This window comes from Haliotis rubra, unplaced genomic scaffold (genome assembly GCF_003918875.1).
Source record: "Haliotis rubra isolate DU_JTF1 unplaced genomic scaffold, ASM391887v1 Scf416, whole genome shotgun sequence".
Taxonomy (NCBI): domain Eukaryota; kingdom Metazoa; phylum Mollusca; class Gastropoda; order Lepetellida; family Haliotidae; genus Haliotis; species Haliotis rubra.
The window spans coordinates 412,705-439,466 of NW_025767098.1; the positions used below are offsets into that span (position 1 = coordinate 412,705).

Below are 26,762 nucleotides of genomic sequence, written 5' to 3' on the forward strand. Positions count from 1 at the left end.
TTTGTGCTTCGATTAAGCTGGATATGATAGATAAATTACAATGTTAGAGCATATAATACATTCCGCCATCTTGTCATGTTGGTCACATGACATTGGTGGCATGCTGGTCACGATCAAGATGACTTGAATGACGTGTGAATTTGGTTAGGTTTCCATCTTATCGGAAAGAGATACATGGAAAAGTCAATATAAGTTAAAAACGTTCAGTCATTTTTTTTCACAGTTCCGTTCGTCTCAGCGTCTTTGTTCATCTCGGAGTGCTTGTTGTTTCTCGTGAAATTCCAGTCTACTGGGTTGAACATCTGTTCAGTCTTTTTGTACGTCCAGTAGGGGGTCATGATGAGTGTGACAATAGGTAGCTGTATGTACAGACACAAGAAGACGGACAGGGGCATGCTCGACCAGATATGAGGCCAGTTCTGGTAGGTGATATAAATTAACAGCCATTCCACAATGTTCCTGCAATGGAAGGTGTGAACTAGCAGGAACTGATTGGCCTTCCACAGGAATGTGCGTTCCTTGCCGCACTTCAACAATGTCCAACAGAGTGCTGAGAACGGGGTGCTCATTTCCAGCAAAAGTCCCTTGGTGGCGAAACAATGACCAGCGTCCACACAGAGGACCACGCAATATCCAGTCAAAGATAACCAGTGATGGAGATTGAGCAGTATGTTAAACGATTTGAAGATTATGTCTGATATAGCAAGCGCAGAGCATTCAAAAATGAAAAATCCTTCCGTTACACACAGTGCGAAATAACTCGTCTGTGTTGTTCCAAAGACAACATCGTTGTCCATTGCCGATTTGTTGAAGATAGCCCAGAGTCCAATGACAGCCCCAAAGACGCCGAACACGGCTCTGACAACGGCTAAATTCCAGAACACCTTCTCTTTGATACGTAGCGATCTGTACGTGGAGGTGAAGGACGCCGTTAAAGCGGACACCACATAGACAGCGTAGAAAAACACAAAGCTGCTGGTGACGACGGCAAATTTTGTTGAGGTGAGTTGGTAGTTGAGGTTCACCAGACTGGGATGTAGATACTGGACTATCTCCCATGTGGGATCGAGGACCTCGGGTTTCTCCGCCATGTCGCTGAAACAATCAATATGACAGTATATAGTCTTGAGTAGATTAAACAAGGCATGCATATTGAAGAACAACTCTGGGGACCATATAGAATTTGGGGGTGGGGGTGGGGGGTTTATTGGTGTAAAATTGTGTTCGCTCTTTCCAACAATATCATCAAATATATTCAGGACCCCAAAATTTTATTGTTTTTAATGTAGCAAAGGACGTTTCCATGAAGTCTGTCAACCCAGTTTTATACGATACGCATAGATGGGTGTAGATAAGTACAGATAGGCTACCCGTGAAGGTCCAGGTTAGAATGAACCTTCGGTAACCCGTGCTTGTGATAAGAGGCGACTAACGGGATCGGGTGGTCAGGCTCGGTGACTTGGTTGACACATGTCATCGGTTCCCAGTTGCGCAAATCGATGTTCATGCTGTTGATCCCTGGATTGTCTGGTCCAGACTCTATTACTTACAGACCGCCGCCATATAGCTGAGTGCGGCGTATAACTCACTCACTCACCGATAGGTGAAGATAGCCATAGATAGCTATAGATAGGTACAGATATGTGTAGATAGGCATAGAAAGGTATAAATAGGCATACACACATTTAAGACCAGCCGACTTCATCAAGGCGAAGGCGTCGGTTGAATTACAATTCGGTTCCACACACTGCATGCAATGGCTTCTTAGAAAGCTTCTGGGCAGACTTGGTCAATAACATCACCTGGTTTTCTCCCATCGCTGTACCGTCCAGCAGTACATTGTCATCAACAAAATTCACCTCAAATTCCAGATTCTGTCCAACAACCTTGACACGCTTAAATAGCCGTGGAATTCCTAAAATCCTGAGTCTAGACATGCATCACCAGAAGATCATCCGATAAATAAATATGTGCAAAAGTACACAATTCTATCACGAAGAGCCTCCACATTAATCAGACGGTCAAGACTCTGAATATCTTGTTTTGTCCAATCGAAAGGAATAGGACAGGACTGGCACAGCAAAAGTATTGGTGACTTTCACCTTGTTTCGAGAGTTTAGCTCAGAGCTCCAGATTTGTTTTTAAGGAGTTTTATACTCGGCCCGTATTTTTGTTGAATCTGGAAATTCTGGAGCTTGTCTCGAACTTGCATTCCAAGATAGTTGTAGGCCTGATCTTCCACAAGATGCTCAAAAACCTCTCCCCCTTGTACCCTGACGGACCCATCATTAATTACCTTGCCACGTTTCAAATGAAGAGTATTACATTTGTCGAGTCGAAATGTCATGCCAGTATCATTAGAAAAGGACTCGACAAGGAGAACCTGCTCTTTCGAATTGGTATCCCCATTTGGCAAGGAGCTCTATATCATCCATGTAAAGGAAATGAGTAAGCGGCGACAATGGTCCCCTTGAAATATTCACCTTCTGATTGGAATAGTTTCGGAAGCCTGCACCTGAACCTGCCCTTGCGAGTACATCTCAAGTAAGTCGACCAGCAACTAAATAAAGACTTGAGTAAATCAAGTAGTCGCTCAGGGAGGTCGATGCAATGCAGAGACTTCAGAATCTATTCATGAGGGACAGTCACATCCTATTTTAAGTCAATCCAGCTCATGGAGAGGTTGTGGTGATATGTATAGCCTCTTCCAAAATCATTTTCTGTGCAAGAAGTTGATGCTTGCACCACCAACATCCCCTCTGTTCTCTATAAATCATTGCAAAAGCAGTAAGATGACATGAGGTTTGTCAAACACCCTGTGAATAGTTTATATTGTGTATTCAAACATGTGATATGGTGTCAGTTTGGGGGATCAGTCAAGTCTCCTTTTTGGGGAAGTATTGTGCGGCCTTTGTTATACTCTTACTTCATTTGAATATCCCGACACATAGTTACACATGTTCTAGCTAGGGAGCTCTACACTCTTGTGTTAGCGAATCAACTCATACTACACGGTGCTCATTCAAGTAGGATCATTTCGTTTTTGTGCAATTATTCAGCTATCGTTATGGCAACGGAGATGAGGATTGGGATGAGAAAACTCTATTCATATCAGAAGAGAAAAGAGGAAGATGATTAGTTTATTTATCAGCTACAGGACGATATCAGATTTGACCTATTTCTCCATGTTTTGCTACACCGGATCAGAAAGTTCACTCCGAAGATAGAGGAATTCACACCCAGACATCAAGGACTGAGACACGCACCTGAGAATGAAGCCTCATTTGAATCATGGAAATTGGAATTAAAATGTCTTCTTCAGGACGCCACATATCCACCTGTGTTGATGGCCCAGGCTCTGAGGAAATCTCTGACAGGTGACGCTGCAAGTATCCTTTTATCACTAGTACACACTGCGTTGGTGGAAGCCACAGTTCGGAAACTACACGGACTCTATGGAACGTTGGACAACCCAGATACATTGATGCAATAGTTCTACACAGCACATCAACAGGACTCGGTTTTCGTCGCATCATGGGGAATACGATTTTTCAAATCTTTTATTTGTTCCCATAATTGAGTACAAGCATATAAAGTAAAGCAATAAATGCATAAATACATGATCAAAGTTCATTGGGTTCAACAAAAATGTTAGGTCAACTGATAGCATAGAGAGAATATACTCCAGTAAAATTATTCCCCTTTGATTAAAGATTACGTCAGAAATTAAATATTGAGAATAAAGGAAACCATTTGTCTGAAAATTTATCAGATTTATTGTTCCTTCTGGATATGAAATTTTCAACCGTATAAATGTCTTTCAAATTTTTAAAAAATTATTAACTTTTGGAATTATTTTCTTCAAAGTGCAAGTATATATATATTTTTTAGCAGATAAGATTATATGATTTAGTAATGGCTTATTACCCAAAATTCCAAACCAAACCAAGGTCTTTGTTATTTCAAATTTCTGTATATTTTGGATTATCCAGTTTTCAAGTTCCTTCCAGAAGGTTTGGGTTACAACACATTCCCAATATACATGACATAAAGTTTCACTATCAACATTACAAAGGCTACATACTGCATTGTCAACCAGTTTCATTTTCATAAGTTCTTTTTTTGTATAAATAATTCTGTGCAAAAATTTAAATTGAAAGTCTAAAAGTTTTACATCTTTCACATTCCTTCTGCAAATATTAAAAATCATACGCCAATCAAAATCAATATCGTAAAATAAGTTTTCCCATTTTAGGCAAATATGAGGTTTAATATTGTCAGATAAGAGTTTATCATAAAATAATCTTGAACCTTTTTTTCAAATCCATAAAATCTTTATGAAGAAAGTTATCATCCAGATCATTGTTATGTATATTTCTGTATTGTTTTATGGTCAATTTCCATGATTCAGGTATGATATAGAAAACATATCGAAGATCCATATATGTACCTCTAATATCAAATTTGAGCTTCAGATCTTCAAGAGACATAAAACCATCTTCATAACAAAGGTCCTTAATTGTTAAAATTCCATTTTTAGCCCAATGCCTGATAAAGTGATTTGGGTTTTTTGAAATTATTATTCAGCCATAAAGGTTGTGCTAAAATTCCTTTAATGTTGTCTGCTTCTATGGTATTCTTATTACAGTATAATTTCCATGCCATAAAAATCTCTTTCAAAAGGATTATCAATTTCAACAATATTCTGAAAATTTGCTCCATATTTTAGTATATCATTTAATGGAAAATTGCATGGATTACTCATATTTGTTTTTCTCAAATAGAGTCTGAGTGTGGATAATTTCATGGCATTAACAAAGGTTTTAATATCTATCATGCGTAAACCCCTTCTGTATAATCCTTTTTCAAAGTGCTCCGTTTAATTTTATCATTTTTGTCGTTCCAAATGAATCTGAAAAATAGTCTCTCAAGGGAAGTGATAAATTCATCAGGTGGATTAGGTAAAGAATTGAAAATGTGAACCAGTTTTGAAAGAGCCAATGTTTTAATTACAGTGATTTTGCCAATCAGTGTGAGATGTCTTTTTCTCCATGTTGCCAATAATCTATTAATTTCTTCAAGTCTTTTTCTTGTGTTGATTACCCATAAGTCATTCAAATCAGGTGTGAATTTAATACCCAAAACTTCAAATTCCTTTCTTTGCCATTCTATATTCAAATCTTCACAAATCATATCTCTGCTACCTGCATTTGAGCCTATCCAGATTGCTTTAGTCTTATCGATATTTATCCTTAACCCTGACATATTGTAAAAGTATTAATGGTATCAATAGCAGCATACAAACTTTCATCTAAAAATAATTCAGTATCATCAGCATATTGTCCTAATTTATATTCCTGAACATCAATTACAATACCCTTTATATCATCATTTTGTCTTATCATACATCCAAGGATTTCAGCTACAAAAGAAACAAATATGGCGATATTGGGTCACCTTGCCTGCAACCCGCTCATTAGGGAAGAAATCAGAGAGATGTCCATTCTGAATAACACATGATGTTGTATCATAAGTTAATAAATTAATCCAGCGTATAATCTGTGGCCCAAAACCAAATTTTAGTAAAACAGAGTTGATAAAATCTTTAGAAACTGTGTCAAAAGCTTTTTCGAAGTCAATTAAGATCAGCAGACCAGGAATATCTCTTTTCTTTGTTTCAAATATAAGATCATATAATAACCTTGTATTTTCACTAAGAGTTCTACCCGGTATGAATCCAGTCTGGTTATTATGTATCAAAGAGTCTAAGGTGATTTTTAACCGGTTAGAGATACATGCACTAATTATTTTATACAAAGCATTTAATAAAGTAATTGGTCTCCAGTTCTTTAATAAGGCCCTATCTTTATTAGCTTTAGGTATACAAGTGATAACTCCTCTCTTCATGGTAAGAGACATCTTATTTCTTCTTGAAACATCATTGATAAATCTAAAAATCCAAATTTTGAGTTCTTTCCAAAAATACTTGAAGAAATCTATAGGAAATCCATCAATTCCAGGGCTTTTGTTATTCTTCATACTTTTTACTGCAAATGATATTTCATTCATATCTATTTCTTTTTCCAAATTGTCTCTAAATTGGTCACTCAAGATTGGAATTATTACATTGTCTAAGTGGTCATCATTTTTATAATTCTTCTTGTCTGAAGAATAAAGTTTTTTATAAAATTCTTTCAGTTCATTTAATATTGATTTACTGTCAGTAATTTCCTCATTCTTATCTGTAATAACTCTATTTATTGCTTTGCTGACATAATTTCTATTTTCTAAATGGCAGAAGTATTTTGTTGCTGTTTCTCCTTCTTCATACCATAAGATTCTGTTTCTAAGTTGAATTCCTCTTATCTCTTCTTCTTTAATTTGTTGTAGTTCCAATTTTAATTTTGTAAGGTCAGCTAGTAGGGATTCATTAATATTTTGGAAATCTTTTCTAATATCATCTTCACAGTCTTTGATTTTAATTTCCAATTCACTGGTCTTATTTATTGTTTTCTTTTTGAGAAAAGATGAAAAAGAGATTGATTTTCCTCTTACTTTCATCAGAAAAGTTTCCAGGAATAAGCTATCATCAATCTTCAATTTAATATCCGAATCATCAACATTTTCACCATTATGTTCAGTATCTAAATATTCTTCAATTGTATCCCTCAAGATTGATCTTACTAAATCAGCATATTCAGGATGTAAGAGTAAGGAAGTGTTAAATTTCCAATAACCCCTCCCTCTTTCTTGGTTGATAGTGTTTGAAAAAGTAAAGCTAATGGCTGAATGATCTGTTTTATAACCAGGTATGATATCAGAATCAAGTGAAATATTAACCAAGTCTTGTGAAATTAAGAAAAAGTCCAACCTTGCTTGTTGTCTAGGCTTTTTTCTCCACCAGGTATACTTTCTTAAATCAGGATTCAGTTCTCTCCAAATGTCTATAAGATCAAGGGATTCAATTTTGTCTAATACAATATTTCTAGCCTGAGGATTGTTGATATTTTTATAATTTTCCAAATCAACTGAAGGATCAATGACCAAATTCCAATCCCCTACAATAGCTATGGATTCATTATCAAAGTTACAAATATTGTTGAAAAGTTTTAGATAAAAATTTGGGTCATCATTGTTAGGTCCATATAGATTTGTAAGGGTGAATCTTTTATCGTCAACAGTTATATCAGCAATAACATAATTACCATTTTCATCCTCTAATGTTCTGTGTATGGTAAGATCAATGTCATTATTAAAGAGTATAGCCACCCCTCTAGAGTTAGATCTAAAGGGTGCAATTATACTTTGCAAACCCCATTCATTTTAATTTTATTTACATCTTCTTTAGCCACATGGATGTCCTGCAAACAAATTATTGAATATGATGTTTTTTTCCTGTATAGATTCATAACTTCTTTCCTTTTATTAGTGTCAGCTAGGCCTCTACAGTTAGCTGAAACCATTCTAATTTTCTTAATTTTATCCACAGTCAGATGCAAAAAAACATATTTTTTTTAAATTAACATGATTTAGAGTAAGATAGTTCATACAGGATATAAAGGGAAAAGCCGGTTGTGAATGATATGTTGGTTCAACTTTCAAACAGTGGGAACAGATTTTTTCTTTAACATAACTATAAAGTGGTACAGAACAGACATGTAAAGGAAAGTAAAGTAGTGAACATGCAGGCGCTGCATGTGTTTGGTAGAAAACACAAGAGATAAAAGCCAAAAATATGTACAGAAATAAAAGCCAAAATAGAGGCATTGATGCTCTATTCTCAAACCCAATGTAGAAACTTACAGCAGTCAGTGTGCCAGCTGATAAGAGCATAAACATGACCTCAAGGTCGTTAATTGACCGTGTATTGAGCTTGGTGAAACAGGAAGTTGAGATATTTACACAGTGTTATGTCGGTATGTTCTATACTCTGTGTTGTGCAATATCTGTTGTTTTTACACACTGTAGAGGGCAATATCGTCATATTCTAAATATAAAGTATAATATCATGTTCTACACAGTATCCATTGTGATATCGTAATAATGCAAGACAAATACATGGATAACAACTTCTTTATTTGTTCTACACACCGTATAGTGCAAAATCTTCATGCTCTACACACGATGCAATAAAATACCATTATGTTCTACACAAAATACACTGTACTATCGTTATGTTCCATACACTGTTAAAGTACAATATCGTAATGTACACAATATACAGTATTTTAGAGAGTAATATCGTACTACACACTATACCGCCATCTTCTGCACATGACAGTGTAACCTCGTGACTGCATCCGCCGGGTTAGTAAGAGGCGACCAGATGGGTCAGTTTCAGTTACTCGGTTGACAGCAGCATTGTACCCCGACCGTTGCTCACTATATCGTTCACTGGACTGTCCAGACTCGATCGTATCTATCTACCTATCTGTCAGTCAGTCAGTCTCTCTGTCTGTCTCTGTCTGTCTGTCTGTCTGTCTGTCTGTCTCTCTACACCTCTATATTATTGAGCGGCATATTCAAAGACAATGCTGTGGATGGTACTATAGTATTATATCTATTTCCAGCGAAAAAATTTAAGGGTACATGGCCCACTATGTAACTATCCCACTCTTACTATCATGTCCATTTATGTCACTATAGTAGAGTATCTCATGTGATTATCATATTTACAAGAACGCCTCGCCCATGATTTTACTTGTGGACAAATCGCTCGCGATGTTAATAGTAAGCGTGCACGTGTGCCATGACATTGGCCTTTATGAAGATGTGATTTTATCATTTGATTTAAGGCCATCGAATCAGCTGTGCATGTGATCAGCTGAATAACTGGTTGTTGGGCCCACGGAATGCCTCAGCGGGATCACAGATGAGGTCATTCAAAAACATTCTGATATGATGAAAAGAGAGAAAAAGAATATCATTAGGTCCCTAAAACAGTGCTTACACTGACACTTGTTGGTTTGTTGCTAACGCTTCACTCATCACGTGCATTTTCCATCACACGCGATAAGTATTTCAATGTGAAAACGATAAAAGATCTTTTTAAATAATGTACAAGTTCATTTCATCAGTGAGTTTTTAAAAGAAATTGATTTCATTGATAAATTTTTGATATGTATTGCAATTTGTGCATGAGGTTTAATTTGTGAGAATGACTACATAACTTTGATTATTAGTGGCTATACCTTCAGAGGAAGTTGAGGTAGCGTACAATTAGTCTCCCCCGGAGAGGCTATGTATGTCCCATTCCTTTTATAGTCTTTTTCATTGTCCGTGACTTTAATTGTAGTAAATATGTTCTTTTAATGTATTGTTAACTGTGCAAAGATCACCAGCATCTCAAGGGACGATATTAATCAACTAGGGTCCATGCAGGAAGCAAATGTACTGTAACTGTAACAGTCATATAAAGATAAAACAGTGTTCGTTTTAATATATCTGTCGACAAGGAACAGTAAACTAGATGGGTATATCACAGTTTCAGAATAAAACCAACAGGATACAAATTGAGTTAAAAGGCTAGACAGCAGGCTGATCAAAAACTACCAGGCTATAAGCCACTAACAACACAAACATAGGACACCATTATGCTTCATCAGCCGCATTTTGTGTACATTTCTAAGTTTAGCTGTAATCTAACGCTGTATCGTTTTTATTCCACAGTGTAGTTTGGGTCCTTAGGTAAATTAGACAATGAAAACTAAACCAATATAGTATAACATATATTAGTATAGGTTTTGACGAACAATACATGTATGAGTATATATGAAATCGAATTTTAGTTAACATAACTGTTGTGACAGTTTCACTATATACTAAAACGATGTACAGGTATATAACATAAGTAAATATTTATGGAACATTGACACTGATAAACGTTACAACATGTTGACGTGGAGGTCGGTCCATCTTCGAAAAGTTTCCCCAACAGCTAAGCTTTCTTTCAAAACAGACCAGAAAGGTTGAGGCCGTCTTCTTCAACGGTGTTCTCGAAACATGAGGACTATCTGTAGGAAGCTAAAGGGTTTATCCTTAGCCAAAATAACACCGATACACTATCAAATCTTCTAAACAGAGGGCGTTTGTGCTTCGATTAAGCTGGATATGATAGATAAATTACAATGTTAGAGCATATAATACATTCCGCCATCTTGTCATGTTGGTCACATGATATTGGTGACATGCTGGTCACGATTAAGATGACTTGAATGACGTGTGAATTTGGTTAGGTTTCCATCTTATCGGAAAGAGATACATGGAAAAGTCAATATAAGTTAAAAACGTTCAGTCATTTTTTTTCACAGTTCCGTTCGTCTCAGCGTCTTTGTTCATCTCGGATTGCTTGTTGTTTCTCGTGAAATTCCAATCTACTGGGTTGAACATCTGTTCAGTCTTTTTGTACGTCCAGTAGGGGGGTCATGATGAGTGTGACAATAGGTAGCTGTATGTACAGACACAAGAAGACGGACAGGGGCATGCTCGACCAGATATGAGGCCAGTTCTGGTAGGTGATATAAATTAACAGCCATTCCACAATGTTCCTGCAATGGAAGGTGTGAACTAGCAGGAACTGATTGGCCTTCCACAGGAATGTGCGTTCCTTGCCGCACTTCAACAATGTCCAACAGAGTGCTGAGAACGGGGTGCTCATTTCCAGCAAAAGTCCCTTGGTGGCGAAACAATGACCAGCGTCCACACAGAGGACCACGCAATATCCAGTCAAAGATAACCAGTGATGGAGATTGAGCAGTATGTTAAACGATTTGAAGATTATGTCTGATATAGCAAGCGCAGAGCATTCAAAAATGAAAAATCCTTCCGTTACACACAGTGCGAAATAACCCGTCTGTGTTGTTCCAAAGACAACATCGTTGTCCATTGCCGATTTGTTGAAGACAGCCCAGAGTCCAATGACAGCCCCAAAGACGCCGAACACGGCTCTGACAACGGCTAAATTCCAGAACACCTTCTCTTTGACACGTAGTGATCTGTACGTGGAGGTGAAGGACGCCGTTAAAGCGGACACCACATAGACAGCGAAGAAGAACACAAAGCTGCTGGTGACGACGGCAAGTTTTGTTGAGGTGAGTTGGTAGTTGAGGTTCACCAAACTGGGATGTAGATACTGGACTATCTCCCATGTGGGATCGTGGACCTCGGGTTTCTCCGCCATGTCGCTGAAACAATCAATGTGACAGTATAGCGTCTTGAGTAGATTATACAATGCATGCATATTGAAGAACAACTCTGGGGACCATGCATATTTGGGGAGGGGGGGTGGTATTGGTGTAAATTTGTGTTCGCTCTTTCCAACAATATCATCAAAAATATTAGGTGACGATAGCCATAGATAGGTACATATATATGTAGATAGGCATAGACAGGTATAAATAGGCATAGATACTTATACTAATGCAAAACATTTCAATCGAGTGCCATATATCAACTGAGTTAATGTGTTATGACGTCTATATGCTTGGTAACTCCGTAATGTCCTGGCACAGGAACACCACACCTTCACCTAGGTTATCTCTGAGTAACCCCCGCATACTCGGATCCCGAGGCAACCCCCTTCCTTACATCAGCTAAGCAATTACACTTATAGAATATGAAGTAAAAAATATGCAGAAACACAGGTTTAACCACGTGTAATCAACTTAGTGGAAACATGTACTTAATGTGAAATGTATACCACTTTCTCCAATACGCTGCCATGCACTTCTGTGTGTGTGCGTGCATGTGTGTGTGTCCCACCCCGCGCCATACACAGCTCCAGCATTGCGGCATTAAGCAAATAACAAGTTCGAGTTTTAGCTGCCAGTTAGTGGTGTCACCTTATTTTCTTCCGCGTCACGTAAATTGTCCACGTGCTGTTTCTGTGCTTGTCACGCGTGTTCGTCTAATTAACTGATAACCCAATAGTTCAGGTATCTTCTGTTATCTTATCGAGTCGACATACACTCCAGTGTCACCAGGTTCGTCATAGGTTCGCTAGCCTACGTATCACGCTTAGATAGGAACATTTCGATCAAAACACTGCAGACAAAATAGTTAAATTCTTTTAATTAAAAATATTGATACTCTCGATGTAGTCAAAATACGATCAATATGGTATTTGAATTAATTCACTCATTATCCCCCGAGTTATGATAGGACTAAAGACATCTATGCGGCTCTAGACGGCAGATCGGTTGTCAGCATTCCATTTTCTGGACAGCGATGGCTGAGTGGGTTAGATCGCTGCGAGTACAATAATTTCTAATTTACAGAAGAAGTGTAATCCCAAATATAACATATGTAAGATGTCAAAGTCCATAGGGTACAAGCTCACGAATGTGAACCATGAACTTTGCACAGGATAATCTTGAATATTTAACAGTTATTCTTAAAATATCCATGATGCTTCTGTCGACAGAAATTCTGACAAAAGCTGTTAGTTCCACAGACTATTATTTTTCATTTAGACAGACACAATGCCAGATAGTGTGTTTTGTCTGGGTGTATGGTGGACTTACCTTGATGTGGAGAGCCTTTGTTGATGGCTGTGTTATAATCCCCTGACCCAAGTAACTAGGTACTCCGATGTCGATGTTTATATCAATAAACAATGTGACCCCACGTGACAACATGCTGTACAAGGTACAACCTCCCAGATAACCACGCATCTGGCTGCTGTCGGTGTCATACACAGTGAAAGCGAGGCAAAGCATGCAATAGCAGCAGTAATAGCTCTCCATATGACAAAGCATTTGAAAGCCTGGTTCAGGTTTTTTATATGATATATTATACTTTATTAAAATGACACAAAGAGCATATCTCGTAAACGGATCTGAAAATGGAAATATTGAAGAGACATGTTGATGGCATTAATAATCATCGTCGAAAAGGTTTATAAACTTATATATTTATATAGTATGACCAGAAATTATTGAGAATTTTAGGAATATGCTTAATTGGATTTTTAGTATAAACAACCTTGACCAGCTATCAAGTGCTTGGTTTCATTCAAGAGAGACAACTCCGTTAATCCTTTTTCATTAGTTTGTGAAGAGTTATCCCCCTGTGTTTACTTGCTAGCAGACGACATTTTCAGTGATCCTTAGTATGGATGATTTAGAGAAGAGGAAGTTGATGTTAGAGTATTATAACAAGGACATCAGATCAGCTAAAGTGATTTTAGAGTATTATAACAAGGACATCAGATCAGCTTAAGTGATTTCAAGTAGAACAGGCATCCCTTTGTCCACTGTTTATCGTGTTTTGAAAAATATTGCAAATGGATATGGCATTGAGCACAAGGGAGGCGCAGGTAGGCCCAGAAAATTGACTGTCGGTGACCGGAGACGGCTTGGTATTCTTGTTTCAAAATATAAACGAAGGAGTTTAGAAAACTTAAGGCTGGATATGATTGATTTAGAGGAACTGTGGCCGTCTGTGAGGAGACAATTAGAACTGAGTTGCATGCAATGGGTTGGCAGAAAAGTCGAGGAATTCCATCACCGATCATGAAACCTGAACAAAAGGAGCGTAGGTTGAACTGGTGCTTACAGCATAGAAATTTTAACTGGGACAATGTGATTTTCTCAGATGAAAGTTCTGTGTGGCTGTTTCCTAATACACTAAAATTCTGGACCAAACAAACTGAAAAACCTTTGTATCAGCGCCCAAAGTACAGTCCGAAATTTAACGTGTGGGGTGGCATATCTATGTTTGGGTCAACGCCCCTCTGTGTATTTGAAGGGAATATGAACAGTGAGCGGTACACAGATATTCTCGAGGGCTATTTACTTCCATCTGCTCACGTGTTCTATGGATATGTTTGGATTTTCCAGCAGGACAACGACCCAAAACATCGTTCAAAGCATTCACAGGCCTGGTTTCGGACCCAAAATATGACATTATTGGATTGGCCAAGCTATAGCCCTGACTTAAATCCAATAGAAAGCATTTGGGGACTTATGAAGGAAAGTGTCGATAAGAAAAATCTGACAAATATTGCTGAAATGAAAGAAGAGGGATCCGATATTGGGACAGCATGGACCACGACTTTCTAACTTCTTTGATCAGTAGTATGCCCCGCTGCATTGCTGTCCATGGTGACTTGACAAAATACTAACTGTTCACCTGTCTTTGAATCTGGAGTTCGGTTCTGCTAATATTGACATTTAATACGTGAGTAATGAGTGAATTTTTAAAACAAAATTTACAATCTTAAATTCTCAAAAAATTCTGGTTGTACTGTATATCTAGTAGAACTCGGACTCATCACCCACGTATAATCCTTTCTGTGGATTAAATTCATTCCATGGCACTTAGCCATAGCTTCAGAATACAACAGAACAATGTCACCATTGACAAATGTGTCCACTATATTGAAGTCACCATATTGAAACACCTGATGGCGCTATAACTCAGTCAAAGTTATTTTCTACTATAGGAGACTCGTTATGTTCCACATACTATATTATGAAATAGTTATGCTCTATATACTATACAGTGTCCCCTCGTTATGTTCTACATACTATATTATAAAATAGTTATGTTCTATATACTAAACAGTGTCCCCTCGTTATGTTCTACATACTATATTACGAAATATGTATGCTCTATATACTATACAGTGTCCCCTCGTTATATTCTACATGCTATATTATGAAATAAGTTATGCTCTGTATACTATATTATAAAATAATTATGTTCTATATACTATACAGTGTCCCCTCGTTATGTTCTATATGCTATCTTATAAAATAGTTATGTTCTAATTACTATACAGTGTCCCCTCGTTATGTTCTATATGCTATCTTATAAAATAGTTATGCTGTATATACTATACAGCGTCCCCTCGTTATGTTCTACGTGCTATATTATGAAATAGTTATGCTCTATATACTATACAGTGTCCTCTCGTTATGTTCTACATACTATATTATAAAATATGTATGCTCTATATACTATACAGTGTCCCCTCGTTATGTTCTATATGCTATATTATGAAATAGTTATGTTCTATATACTATACAGTGTCCCCTCGTTATGTTCTACGTGCTATATTATAAAATAGTTATGCTGTATATACTATACAGTGTCCCCTCGTTATGTTCTACGTGCTATATTATAAAACAGTTATGCTGTATATACTATACAGAGTCCCCTCGTTATGTTCTACGTGCTATATTATGAAATAGTTATGCTGTATATACTATACAGTGACCCCTCGTTATGTTCTACGTGCTATATTATAAAACAGTTATGCTGTATATACTATACAGAGTCCCCTCGTTATGTTCTACGTGCTATATTATGAAACAGTTATGCTGTATATACTATACAGTGTCCCCTCGTTATGTTCTACGTGCTATATTATGAAATAGTTATGCTGTATATACTATACAGTGTCCCCTCGTTATGTTCTACGTGCTATATTATACAATAGTTATGCTGTATATACTATACAGAGTCCCCTCGTTATGTTCTACGTGCTATATTATGAAATAGTTATGCTGTATATACTATACAGAGTCCCTCGTTTATGTTCTACGTGCTATATTATAAAAATAGTTATGCTGTATATACTATACAGTGTCCCCTCGTTATGTTCTACGTGCTATATTATAAATAAAATACAGTTATGTTCTGTATATACTATACAGAGTCCCCCTCGTTATGTTCTACATGCTATATTATAAAACAGTTATGCTGTATATACTATACAGTGTCCCCTCGTTATGTTCTACGTGCTATATTATAAAACAGTTATGCTGTATATACTATACAGAGTCCCCTCGTTATGTTCTACGTGCTATATTATAAAACAGTTATGCTGTATATACTATACAGAGTCCCCTCGTTATGTTCTACGTGCTATATTATAAAACAGTTATGCTGTATATACTATACAGTGTCCCCTCGTTATGTTCTACGTGCTATATTATAAAACAGTTATGCTGTATATACTATACAGAGTCCCCTCGTTATGTTCTACGTGCTATATTATAAAACAGTTATGCTGTATATACTATACAGAGTCCCCTCGTTATGTTCTACGTGCTATATTATGAAATAGTTATGTTCTATATACTATACAGTGTCCCCTCGTTATGTTCCACATACTATATTATAAAATAGTTATGCTCTATATACTATACAGTGTCCCCTCGTTATGTTCCACATATTATATGATAAAATAGTTATGCTCTATATAGTAAACAGTATCCCCTCGTCATGTTCTACATACTATATTATGAAATAGTTATGCTCTATATGCTATACAGTGTCCCCTCGTCATGTTCCACATATTATATGATAAAATAGTTATGCTCTATATTCTTTACAGTATCCCTCGTCATGTTCTACATACTATATTATAAAATAGTTATGCTCTATATACTATACAGTGTCCCCTCGTTATGTTCTACATACTATATTATAAAATAGTTATGCTCTATATACTATACAGTATCCCCTCGTTATGTTCTACGTGCTATATTATAAAATAGTTATGCTCTATATATACTACACAGTGCCCCCTCGTTATGTTCTACATACCATATTATAAAATAGTTATGCTCTATATACTATACAGTGTCCCCTCGTTATGTTCTCCATACTATATTATAAAATAGTTATGCTCTATGTACTATACAGTGTACCCTCGTTATGTTCCACATATTTTATTATGAAATAGTTATGCTCTGTATACTATACACTGTCCCATCGTTATATTCCACATACTATATTATAAAATAGTTATGCTCTATATACTATACAGTGTCCCCTCGTTATGTTCCACATATTTTATTATGAAATGGTTATGCTCTATATACTATACAGTGTCCCCTCATTATGTTCTACATACTATATTATAAAATAATTATGCTCTATATACTATTCGCTGTCCAGTCAATATCTTCTACATACTATATTATGACATAGTTATGCTCCATATATTATAAGTGAACCATCGTTATGTTCCACATACTATATTATGAAATAGTTATGCTTTATATACTATATAGTGTACAATCGTTATGTTCTACATACTTCATGTATATTTTGACATATGAAATGATGTATAGCCAGTGCAACATTGTTCTACAACGCATACCGCTACCTCACAAGACCATACAAAATACAATGTATCATCATAACATTCCATACACTATACAGTGTACCATCATTACGTTCTATACACTATACAGTGTACCATCATTACGTTCTATACACTATACAGTGTACCATCATTACGTTCTATACACTATACAGTGTACCATCATTACGTTCTATACACTATACAGTGTACCATCATTACGTTCTATACACTATACAGTGTACCATCATTACGTTCTATACACTATACAGTGTACCATTATTACGTTCTATACACTATACAGTGTACCATCATTACGTTCTATGCGCTATACAGTGTGCCATCATTACGTTCTATACACTATACAGTGTACCATCATTACGTTCTATACACTATACAGTGTACCATCATTACGTTCTATACACTATACAGTGTACCATCATTACGTTCTATACACTATACAGTGTACCATCATTACGTTCTATACACTATACAGTGTACCATTATTACGTTCTATACACTATACAGTGTACCATCATTACGTTCTATACACTATACAGTGTCATCATTACCATCACGTTCTATACACTATACAGTGTTACGTTCCATCATTACGTTCTATACACTATACAGTGTACCATCATTACGTTCTATACACTATACAGTGTACCATCATTACGTTCTATACACTATACAGTGTACCATCATTACGTTCTATACACTATACAGTGTACCATCATTACGTTCTATACACTATACAGTGTACCATCATTACGTTCTATACACTATACAGTGTACCATCATTACGTTCTATACACTATACAGTGTACCATCATTACGTTCTATACACTATACAGTGTACCATCATTACGTTCTATACACTATACAGTGTACCATCATTACGTTCTATACACTATACAGTGTACCATCATTACGTTCTATACACTATACAGTGTACCATCATTACGTTCTATACACTATACAGTGTACCATCATTACGTTCTATACACTATACAGTGTACCATCATTACGTTCTATACACTATACAGTGTACCACCATTACGTTCTATACACTATACAGTGTACCATCATTACGTTCTATACACTATACAGTGTACCATCATTACGTTCTATACACTATACAGTGTACCATCATTACGTTCTATACACTATACAGTGTACCATCATTACGTTCTATACACTATACAGTGTACCATCATTACGTTCTATACACTATACAGTGTACCATCATTACGTTCTATACACTATACAGTGTACCATCATTACGTTCTATACACTATACAGTGTGTACCATTACGTTCATACACTATACGTTCCATATACACTATACATCATGTACCACCACCATTACGTTCTATACACTATACAGTGTACCATCATTACGTTCTATACACATATACAGTGTACCATCATTACGTTCTATACACTATACAGTGTACCATCATTACGTTCTATACACTATACAGTGTACCATCATTACGTTCTATACACTATACAGTGTACCATCATTACGTTCTATACACTATACAGTGTACCATCATTACGTTCTATACACTATACAGTGTACCATCATTACGTTCTATACACTATACAGTGTACCATCATTACGTTCTATACACTATACAGTGTACCATCATTACGTTCTATACACTATACAGTGTACCATCATTACGTTCTATACACTATACAGTGTACCATCATTACGTTCTATACACTATACAGTGTACCATCATTACGTTCTAGGGACCATGGGGATCTTACAGTGTCTTCGCTATCTGTATGGTTGCTGGTTGGATTTATAGCTTCCCTTCAGATGTTAGCGTTTGTAGACAAATCTAGCCATAATTAAAATAACATATATTCTACGATTAAATAATGTGGTTGGTTTAAATTTACCTTGACTGTTTTGTGGACTTACGTTTCCTCACAGTAGGACAATAATTTTACAATAATTTAACCCTCTTTGAGGATTCAGCCACTAACAATCTCAGTTACTAATCTAAACTACCAATCATAAAAGTACATCTATTTACAAAACATAACAAATCATAATTTGTCAATGAATTCTATCTCTTTTAAATATTCTAGATACAATGGTAATCAACATTATAAAAAAGATCCTTCAATGTTTTGACACTGAAATATTTATCTATTAGGAAGGAAAAATCAATGCCGTCAAGCAGGCCATGCTTGACCGTGATTCTTTCATCACAAGGGATACAAATCGGAAGATCCTCAATTTTCAATAAGTGTTCGTGTGTATACCGTGTATGGCCAATGCGACATCGTCGCATAATGACCTCCTCAAATCTGGACTGACGACCCAAGTAAGTGTAACCAATATAGGGTTATATTTCATTAATTTATTGATACCTACCTGGGTGTCCCACTTCTTTTGCATCAGATCACGGATGTAGGTTCTAATGCTAGCTTTATAATCAGAATATGGAATAAGAAGTGGTGTCACAGACTTGTTGAGTGCTGCCTTAGCAGCAAGATCGGCCATTGTGTTCCCAGAAATGCCAACATGGAAAACCAATAAAAGATGATATCGTATTGGCCAGTAGCAATATAATTATATAATTCAATAATTTCAATTAAAACTGGATGTTTGCAAGAAAGATTTTAAAAGTCTGAAGGCAAGAAAGAGAATCTGAAAAGATGATTTATTCTTTGTATATAGGGTGTTTTTAAATATATTTTAAGGCTGTTGACATGGCGTTTGCTTCGGTTGTGATCCCGTAATCTAGAAGATATTGTCCTGGATCCAATGACAGCGGTACAAGCCACTGCGCCACCATCCCTAGACCCATCTTTAATGAGGAGGGTTTGTAAGAGGCGACCAGATAGACACAGTTGCCAGTTTCAATGACTTGTATCATAGTACCCCGATGGTTGCTCACCATATCGATCACTGGATTGTCCAGACTCGTATTTATATATTAAACCAACTGTGTTGGATAACTGGCCACGTCCAGCTATAACATAACCGTGCGGACGTCGTAGAGGACAGCTGGCCACGTCCAGCTATAACATAACCGCGCGGACGTCGTAGAGGACAACTGGCCACGTCCAGCTATAACATAACCGCGCGGACGTCGCAGAGGACAACCCCCGACGCTAGGTGAAAGTTTGCATCCAGCCTCTGTCCAGCAAGTGTGCTAATACTTGGGTACATAAACGACTATAACTAACTTGTAAGCGTATGTACAGTGAAGGGGAATACATGTATAAGAAGAGCCTGAGCTCTACTACAATTAGATGTAGTGGATACTGAGACAATAGTTTGTACAATTTTGTAGTTAGCAAAAACCCTGATAAAATAAGGGGTATACATAAAGGTTGGAGCGGCATAAACACTTATATCTCCCTTATAAAAACAGATACACTGACGGGAGTCACATAAAAATAGCTAGTAAACTCTTCTACAAGAGGGTACAATTATGTTTGAAACTTTCATCACGAAATAAAATCTCAAAAGAATGTTTGCTTTGTAACAAGCACGCTTATGATAATAACAACCATGTGATACTACACTGTGAAAACTCTCTGAAATAACTTTTCTCATCTCTGATTGATCTACTTGATGTTGAAACCTATGTAAATTTTGAAATGTTGGAAGACGACGAAATGCTGTCAACTCTCCAACGTGCAGATGCACAGTTCACACGATCCCTAGTGCGGGACACATACCATGCTGTCATTATAAACTTTGCAAACTATGTCTATCATTTGAAACAATATCTTGAGTTTGTATTTTAATGGAGGCACAAGTGACGCCATCCCTTTGTGAATGTTACTGTACATATCAATAATCTTCGGATTGATTTCTGGAGGAAATAAAGAATCTCTCTCTCTCCTCTCTCTCACAACTATATAGGTGGTAAAAGAGGTTAATTACAATGCATAACAAGCAAAAAGTAGCAACAGGGGACGCACAGCACAACTAGTTGAACTGAATAAACAAATGCGCAAAAGCATAACACACACGCCAGTCGCGTGACAATATTATTGAGCGGCATATTCAAAAGCAATGATGTGGATGGTACTATAGTATTATATCTGTTTCCAGCGACAAATTTAAAGGTACATGGCCCACTATATAGCTATCTCACTCTTGCTATCATTTCCATTTATATCACAACATCTCATGTGATTATCATATTTACAAGAACGCCTCACCCATGATCTCACTTGTGGACATATCGCAAGCAATGTTAATAGTAAGCGTGCACGTGTACCGTGACCTTGGCCTTTATGAAGAAGTGATTTTATCATTTGATTTAAGGCCATCGAATCAGCTGTGCATGTGATCAGCTGAATAACTGGCCCACGGAACGCCTCAGCGGAGTCACAGATGAAGTCATTCAAAAACGTTCGACAAAACTTTAATTGCAGCTTACTTGTCTGTTTGAATGTTGGGGTTAGCTTACAAAGAGTAAAGCAGCTGTTAGAGGAATGGTGTAAATCCTACACGGGATACCGTGCAGGTTAATGATGGACTCTGGCTACTTGTAGCCTTGGTTTGGTTGCTGGCGATCTATAGCCTGGTTTCAGTATTGTTTAATTGTTTGGAATTCTGGTCTTTATATTCTTTTTAAATTAGTTGCAACATGTATCTGATGACATATGTTTAGTATTAAGTATATTATGTTTAGTCCCATTATTGCTGAAATAGTACCGACTCTGACACTTGCAATTGATAGTTTGTTGTTTAACGCCACACTCATCAGCATTCCAGCTATATAGCATCCGGCTGTAAATGAATGAGTCTGGACAAGACAATCAAGTGATCAACAGCATGAGCATCGATCTACACAAATGGGTTACGATGACATGTGTTAAATAAGTTAGTGAGTCTGACCACCCGATCCCGTCAGTGGCCTCTTACGGGTTGTTAAAGATCAGTTTTAACCTTCACGGCGAGTGACACTTCGTAAATGCATGTGTTGTCCATCTTATAGACACTCAAGATGGGCTGCAATGTGAAAGAACCCACGAGTACAGTGCATGACATTGTCAGTGTGACTTGAAGTCACTCAACATGTGCAGTGTATGGTTGCACCCCGCAGTGCTCGTGGCGATGATACACCCTGGGTCCGCCATCACTGGAGGGTATGTTACCAGGTCTATTTATATCCACTTAAAGTGCTTAAAAACAAAAGACCTGACAAAAGCCTCATTGTCTGAAGGAAGGAAATTGAATGTGTTTAAATTTGAAAAGTAAGCAGACAAGAAGCAATCTGCAAACTGAGGGAAATATACTGTAAAAGCTGAATTTGTTTATGCAAAATTCTCCAAACGTGAGAGTGAGTGAGTTAACATGGTGTATCGCGTCAGCACAATTACACTCATATAAAGATGAAAGACTATTCGTTTAAAAATATCTGTCGACGAGTGACAGTAAACTAGTTAGGTATATCACAGTTTTAGAATAAAACCAGAAGGAGGAAATAGAGGTAGAAAGCTGGAGAGCAGATTGAGGCTTGTGAATTACTACCAGGCTATAAACCACTAATTACACAAGCGTTGGACAACATTATGCTTCATTAGCCGCAGGTTGTGAACAAGTTTAGCTCCGCGGGACACTGACAGCGATTTGTGAACAAGTTTAGCTCCGCGGGACACTGACAGCGATTTGTGAACAAGTTTAGCTCCGCGGGACACTGACAGCGATTTGCTGTGTGAGGATAACTGTACTGTTCTGGACCAGGAAATCCAGATACAGGAAATAGAAAGGACAAATATATCTCTAGCGTGACAAAAGTAAACCCAACAACACGCTTGATAATTGAATTTCCCTTCCCTTATTCAAGGCGCACACAACATTGAGAGAAATACTTGAGTAAAGAGTCAATTGGGTACTAATGTTTTGGGAGATGCGTCTTAGATCTTGCCGCAACAAATGACCCAGTAGGAGCTGATATGAAAGTGGATGGACTAGATTCCATAGTGACAGCATGTGCATACTTGGGGAGAATCACAAGAAGTCTTAGAATGAATGTGGAGTTCAAGTCGGTACTAGTGCAGGGTCCACTTCCACAGCGCTACAATCATTGCAAATCCTCAATGTCGCGATCTTAGATTTCGGCTACAATCGCCACCTACCTGCACACAGCAATTGTAGATTTAGATCAGTGTAAGCTGCAATCGTTACTTACAATTGGTCCGGACCAGTCTTAAGTAGACAAGATCGTTGTAGTCTGAGACAAAATGGCGTCCAAATCAGGGTCTGTTTCACAAGGGAGACTATATAAGGTTGTAGAGTATCCCTGGTTTCACACAAGAAGTCAGCTTTATGTTCAAATATTTGCGGGGTATATTATGAAAATTGTGGAGGTATTAGTTTGCGCAGCATCCTGTGTGCGCTTGCAGACAACTATAGACAGGAGCCGAGTTTAAGAAATTCGTACTTCCACTGTTGAAGAGTTCGATCTTAGTTAAGAACGATCTTAGCGCTACAATTATTGTAAATCCTGAAGATCGCGATCTTATGCGTTGCCGACAATCGCCATCCACTTGCACAAAACAATTGTAGGCTAAGATCATTGTAAGTCACAATCGAAACTTACAATTGGTCCGGACCAATTGTAAGAAGCTAAGATCATTGTAGTCTGTAACAAAATGGCATTCAAGTTAGTGTCTGTTTCACGCAAATAATCAGCTTTACGTTTGGAGACTGCTTTTATATTGCATAAAACTGTGTGGTTCGCCTCGACACTTCAACAACACGGAGAATGCACCACCGATTTAACGTTAGAAACATCGTTATTTGCTATAGCGATTCATATACCTATCGAGTCGATATCATAAAGTACTATTCCACCCGGTTCAGTGTTGGAAGAAGTGTGAAACAACATACCTTCTTGATAATCAAAGAAAGGATAGCAACGAAAGGTGTCTGAATGCGATTACCAATGGCCGTGAACTTTACAATAACTCAATAGCAACTAATCTTAGTTTTTACGCAAGATGGGGAGTGGTTTCCCTTGGGGATATTATGCTGTTGCCGTAGAGTCTGCCATGCCCAATGTATGTCAAACAGGGAAAGGAGGCATTTGAAATTTGTGTAAAAATTCACAATAAGAAAGAAACCAATTATCAACGAAATAGGGTTAAATAATTAACATACTGTGAATAAATATTTAACAACACATACTACACACACGAACTATTATTTATTACTCATATTTCGACCGTGGTGAAATGGTTAGAGCGTACGCCCGGAAAGCGGAAGGTCGCGGGTTCGATCCCCGACAGCGTCATACCAAAAGACGTTAAAATATGGTACTTGTTGGTCCCTGCCTGGCGCTCGGCATTAATTGGTACAACAAGGACTGGTCGGCTCGGAGTCAGTATAATGTGTCTGAGTGGGGTATTCATGCTTCACTACGGCATGGTATCTCAGTGGGCTAGCACTATAAAACCAGCTTAAGTCTGGGCTAGTACAAGAAGCCGCACATACACATACACAAGCATGCACGTCGTCATGCATATGAGCGAAATATTCTCAAGCACGACATTAAACCCAATTTCACCTCACCTACCCAATGCTTGTGGGATGTATTCGGGATTTTACTCCAAATTTTTCAAGGTGCGATTGAGCGAGGTATGTGTTGCGTGCAGTAACCAGTTCCACTTTATATTTGCGCAGAATGCTTTACGCACTAGCCGACAAGTATAGACAGGAGTCGAGTTGAAACTGAAACTGTACGATGGGCTAGTCAATTCAAGTGTGTGTGAGACAGGATATGTCCAGATACCGCCTAACTCACTGTACCTTTGGTGTACATAGGCTATATTGTTCGATGTATGTATACCCACAATATAGAGACATCTTACAATTGTGTGTACAAATCAACTCCCGAGCAAAGTTTTCAAAATCTTGTGAACTATGTGAAAGTCACTGTAATGACCATGACAGCTATATAATTCTACATTGTGAACTTTATATGTACAACAGAAACCAGTTCTTTTCTAAACTTTTAGATCTTATTCATGTCAATGTCTCTGTACAAATAGAATTACTGTCAGAAGATGAAATGCTGCCTCTCTTTTCTGGAGGTGAAATACCTCATCCATTCATTAATGGGCGGGTGTGGTTTTATTAACACGGTGGCTCTTCATGTGAAAACTAATAATGAAAACAATACATTCGACAGTTGTAAAATATGGTGTATAAACACAACGTCGTGTTGAGTGTGTTGTTGGTCCAAGACTGATGGATGGTACAGAACTTCACCCAAGTGAAGTGCCATATCAACTCAGCATAAGGTCAGGTTTTCAAGGGAAGGCTGTCTGAAACAATACTGTCCCAGGTCTATGTACAGTGTGTAACACGAGGAGCAACGCTGTCAGAATGGTCTCTGTGTGGTGCTCAGGGACCGTTACTGTGCGATTTTGACATAAGTATGAAATTAAGATTATGTAATGAGGTTAAATTCAATAAGAGTTCGTGCAGAATCTTAAACGGCATGATGGTGTGACTGGATCATTTAATTACCGTATTTACCTTGCTTGTGGTGTGCGTCAGAGGTCCATCCATGGTACTACCCAGAATATGTACAGGGCGTCAGAGGTCCATCCATGGTACTACCCAGAATATGTGCAGGGCGTCAGAGGTCAATCCATGGTACTACCCAGAATATGTACAGGGCGTCAGAGGTCCATCCATGGTACTACCCAGAATATGTACAGGGCGTCAGAGGTCCACCCATGGTACTACCCAGAATATGTACAGGGCGTCAGAGGTCCATCCATGGTACTACCCAGAATATGTACAGGGCGTCAGAGGTCCACCCATGGTACTACCCAGAATATGTACAGGGCGTCAGAGTTCCATCCATGGTACTACCCAGAATATGTACAGGGCGTCAGAGGTCCATCCATGGTACTACCCAGAATATGTACAGGGCGTCAGAGGTCCATCCATGGTACTACCCAGAATATGTACAGGGCGTCAGAGGTCCATCCATGGTACTACCCAGAATATGTACAGGGTGTCAGAGGTCCACCCATGGTACTACCCAGAATATGTACAGGGCGTCAGAGGTCCATCCATGGTACTACCCAGAATATGTACAGGGCGTCAGAGTTCCATCCATGGTACTACCCAGAATATGTACAGGGCGTCAGAGGTCCACCCATGGTACTACCCAGAATATGTACAGGGCGTCAGAGGTCCATCCATGGTACTACCCAGAATATGTACAGGGCGTCAGGGAAACTGGTACATATTAACATCTTTGTGATAGGCTCGGAATAAACCTGACCCTGCGGGGTGTTTTATAAAACCAGTGACATTATCACTCTCACGGACTACTGTGTCGCCTCTGACACTAACGTGATTCACAACACTCAGGAAACAGATGGTGAATACCCAAACATCGCTTACGAAATGTCACGCTTGCATCTCAAGTACGAACTATAGCCCAGCGTATAGGTCATCAAATTGTGCAGTTCGTGTCACAAGCATGAAATTTGGCATGATTGTAGCTTATATCCTTATTAAATAAAGATCGAGAGGCCTTACAGATGTTTGTATATTTTTCACTTTTGGGGGAAAGAAGTTAAAAACAAATAATTTGTTTTTACTATTTTCATCATAACTTTTACAAAATTCTCCAATTCTCATAAATCATATATC

At 37.7% G+C, this 26,762-nt stretch overlaps 2 protein-coding genes and 1 long non-coding RNA gene across 3 annotated transcripts in view; 1 reads left to right on the forward strand and 2 right to left on the reverse strand.

The window, feature by feature from the left end:
• On the reverse strand, positions 1 to 25,759 carry LOC124288371 (protein CLN8-like). The gene is made up of 2 exons (XM_046724885.1): positions 25,629 to 25,759; positions 1 to 1,095 (listed from the first exon to the last, which is right to left on the reverse strand). The coding sequence occupies exon 2, from the start codon at positions 1,089 to 1,091 to the stop codon at positions 204 to 206; it is 888 nt and encodes a 295-aa protein (XP_046580841.1). The 5' UTR covers positions 1,092 to 1,095; positions 25,629 to 25,759; the 3' UTR covers positions 1 to 203.
• Positions 8,060 to 12,874, reverse strand: LOC124288370 (protein CLN8-like). Its single transcript, XM_046724884.1, is given in 3 exon segments — positions 8,060 to 10,419; positions 10,421 to 11,183; positions 12,522 to 12,874. Coding segments are annotated over 2 exon segments (888 nt in total). The 5' UTR covers positions 11,180 to 11,183; positions 12,522 to 12,874; the 3' UTR covers positions 8,060 to 10,290.
• Positions 11,004 to 26,762, forward strand: part of LOC124288372 — a 16,873-nt gene continuing 1,114 nt past the window's right edge. Inside the window, exon 1 of the long non-coding RNA XR_006901431.1 lies at positions 11,004 to 11,090. This is a non-coding gene — a long non-coding RNA (uncharacterized LOC124288372). The remainder of the gene's footprint in view (positions 11,091 to 26,762) is intronic.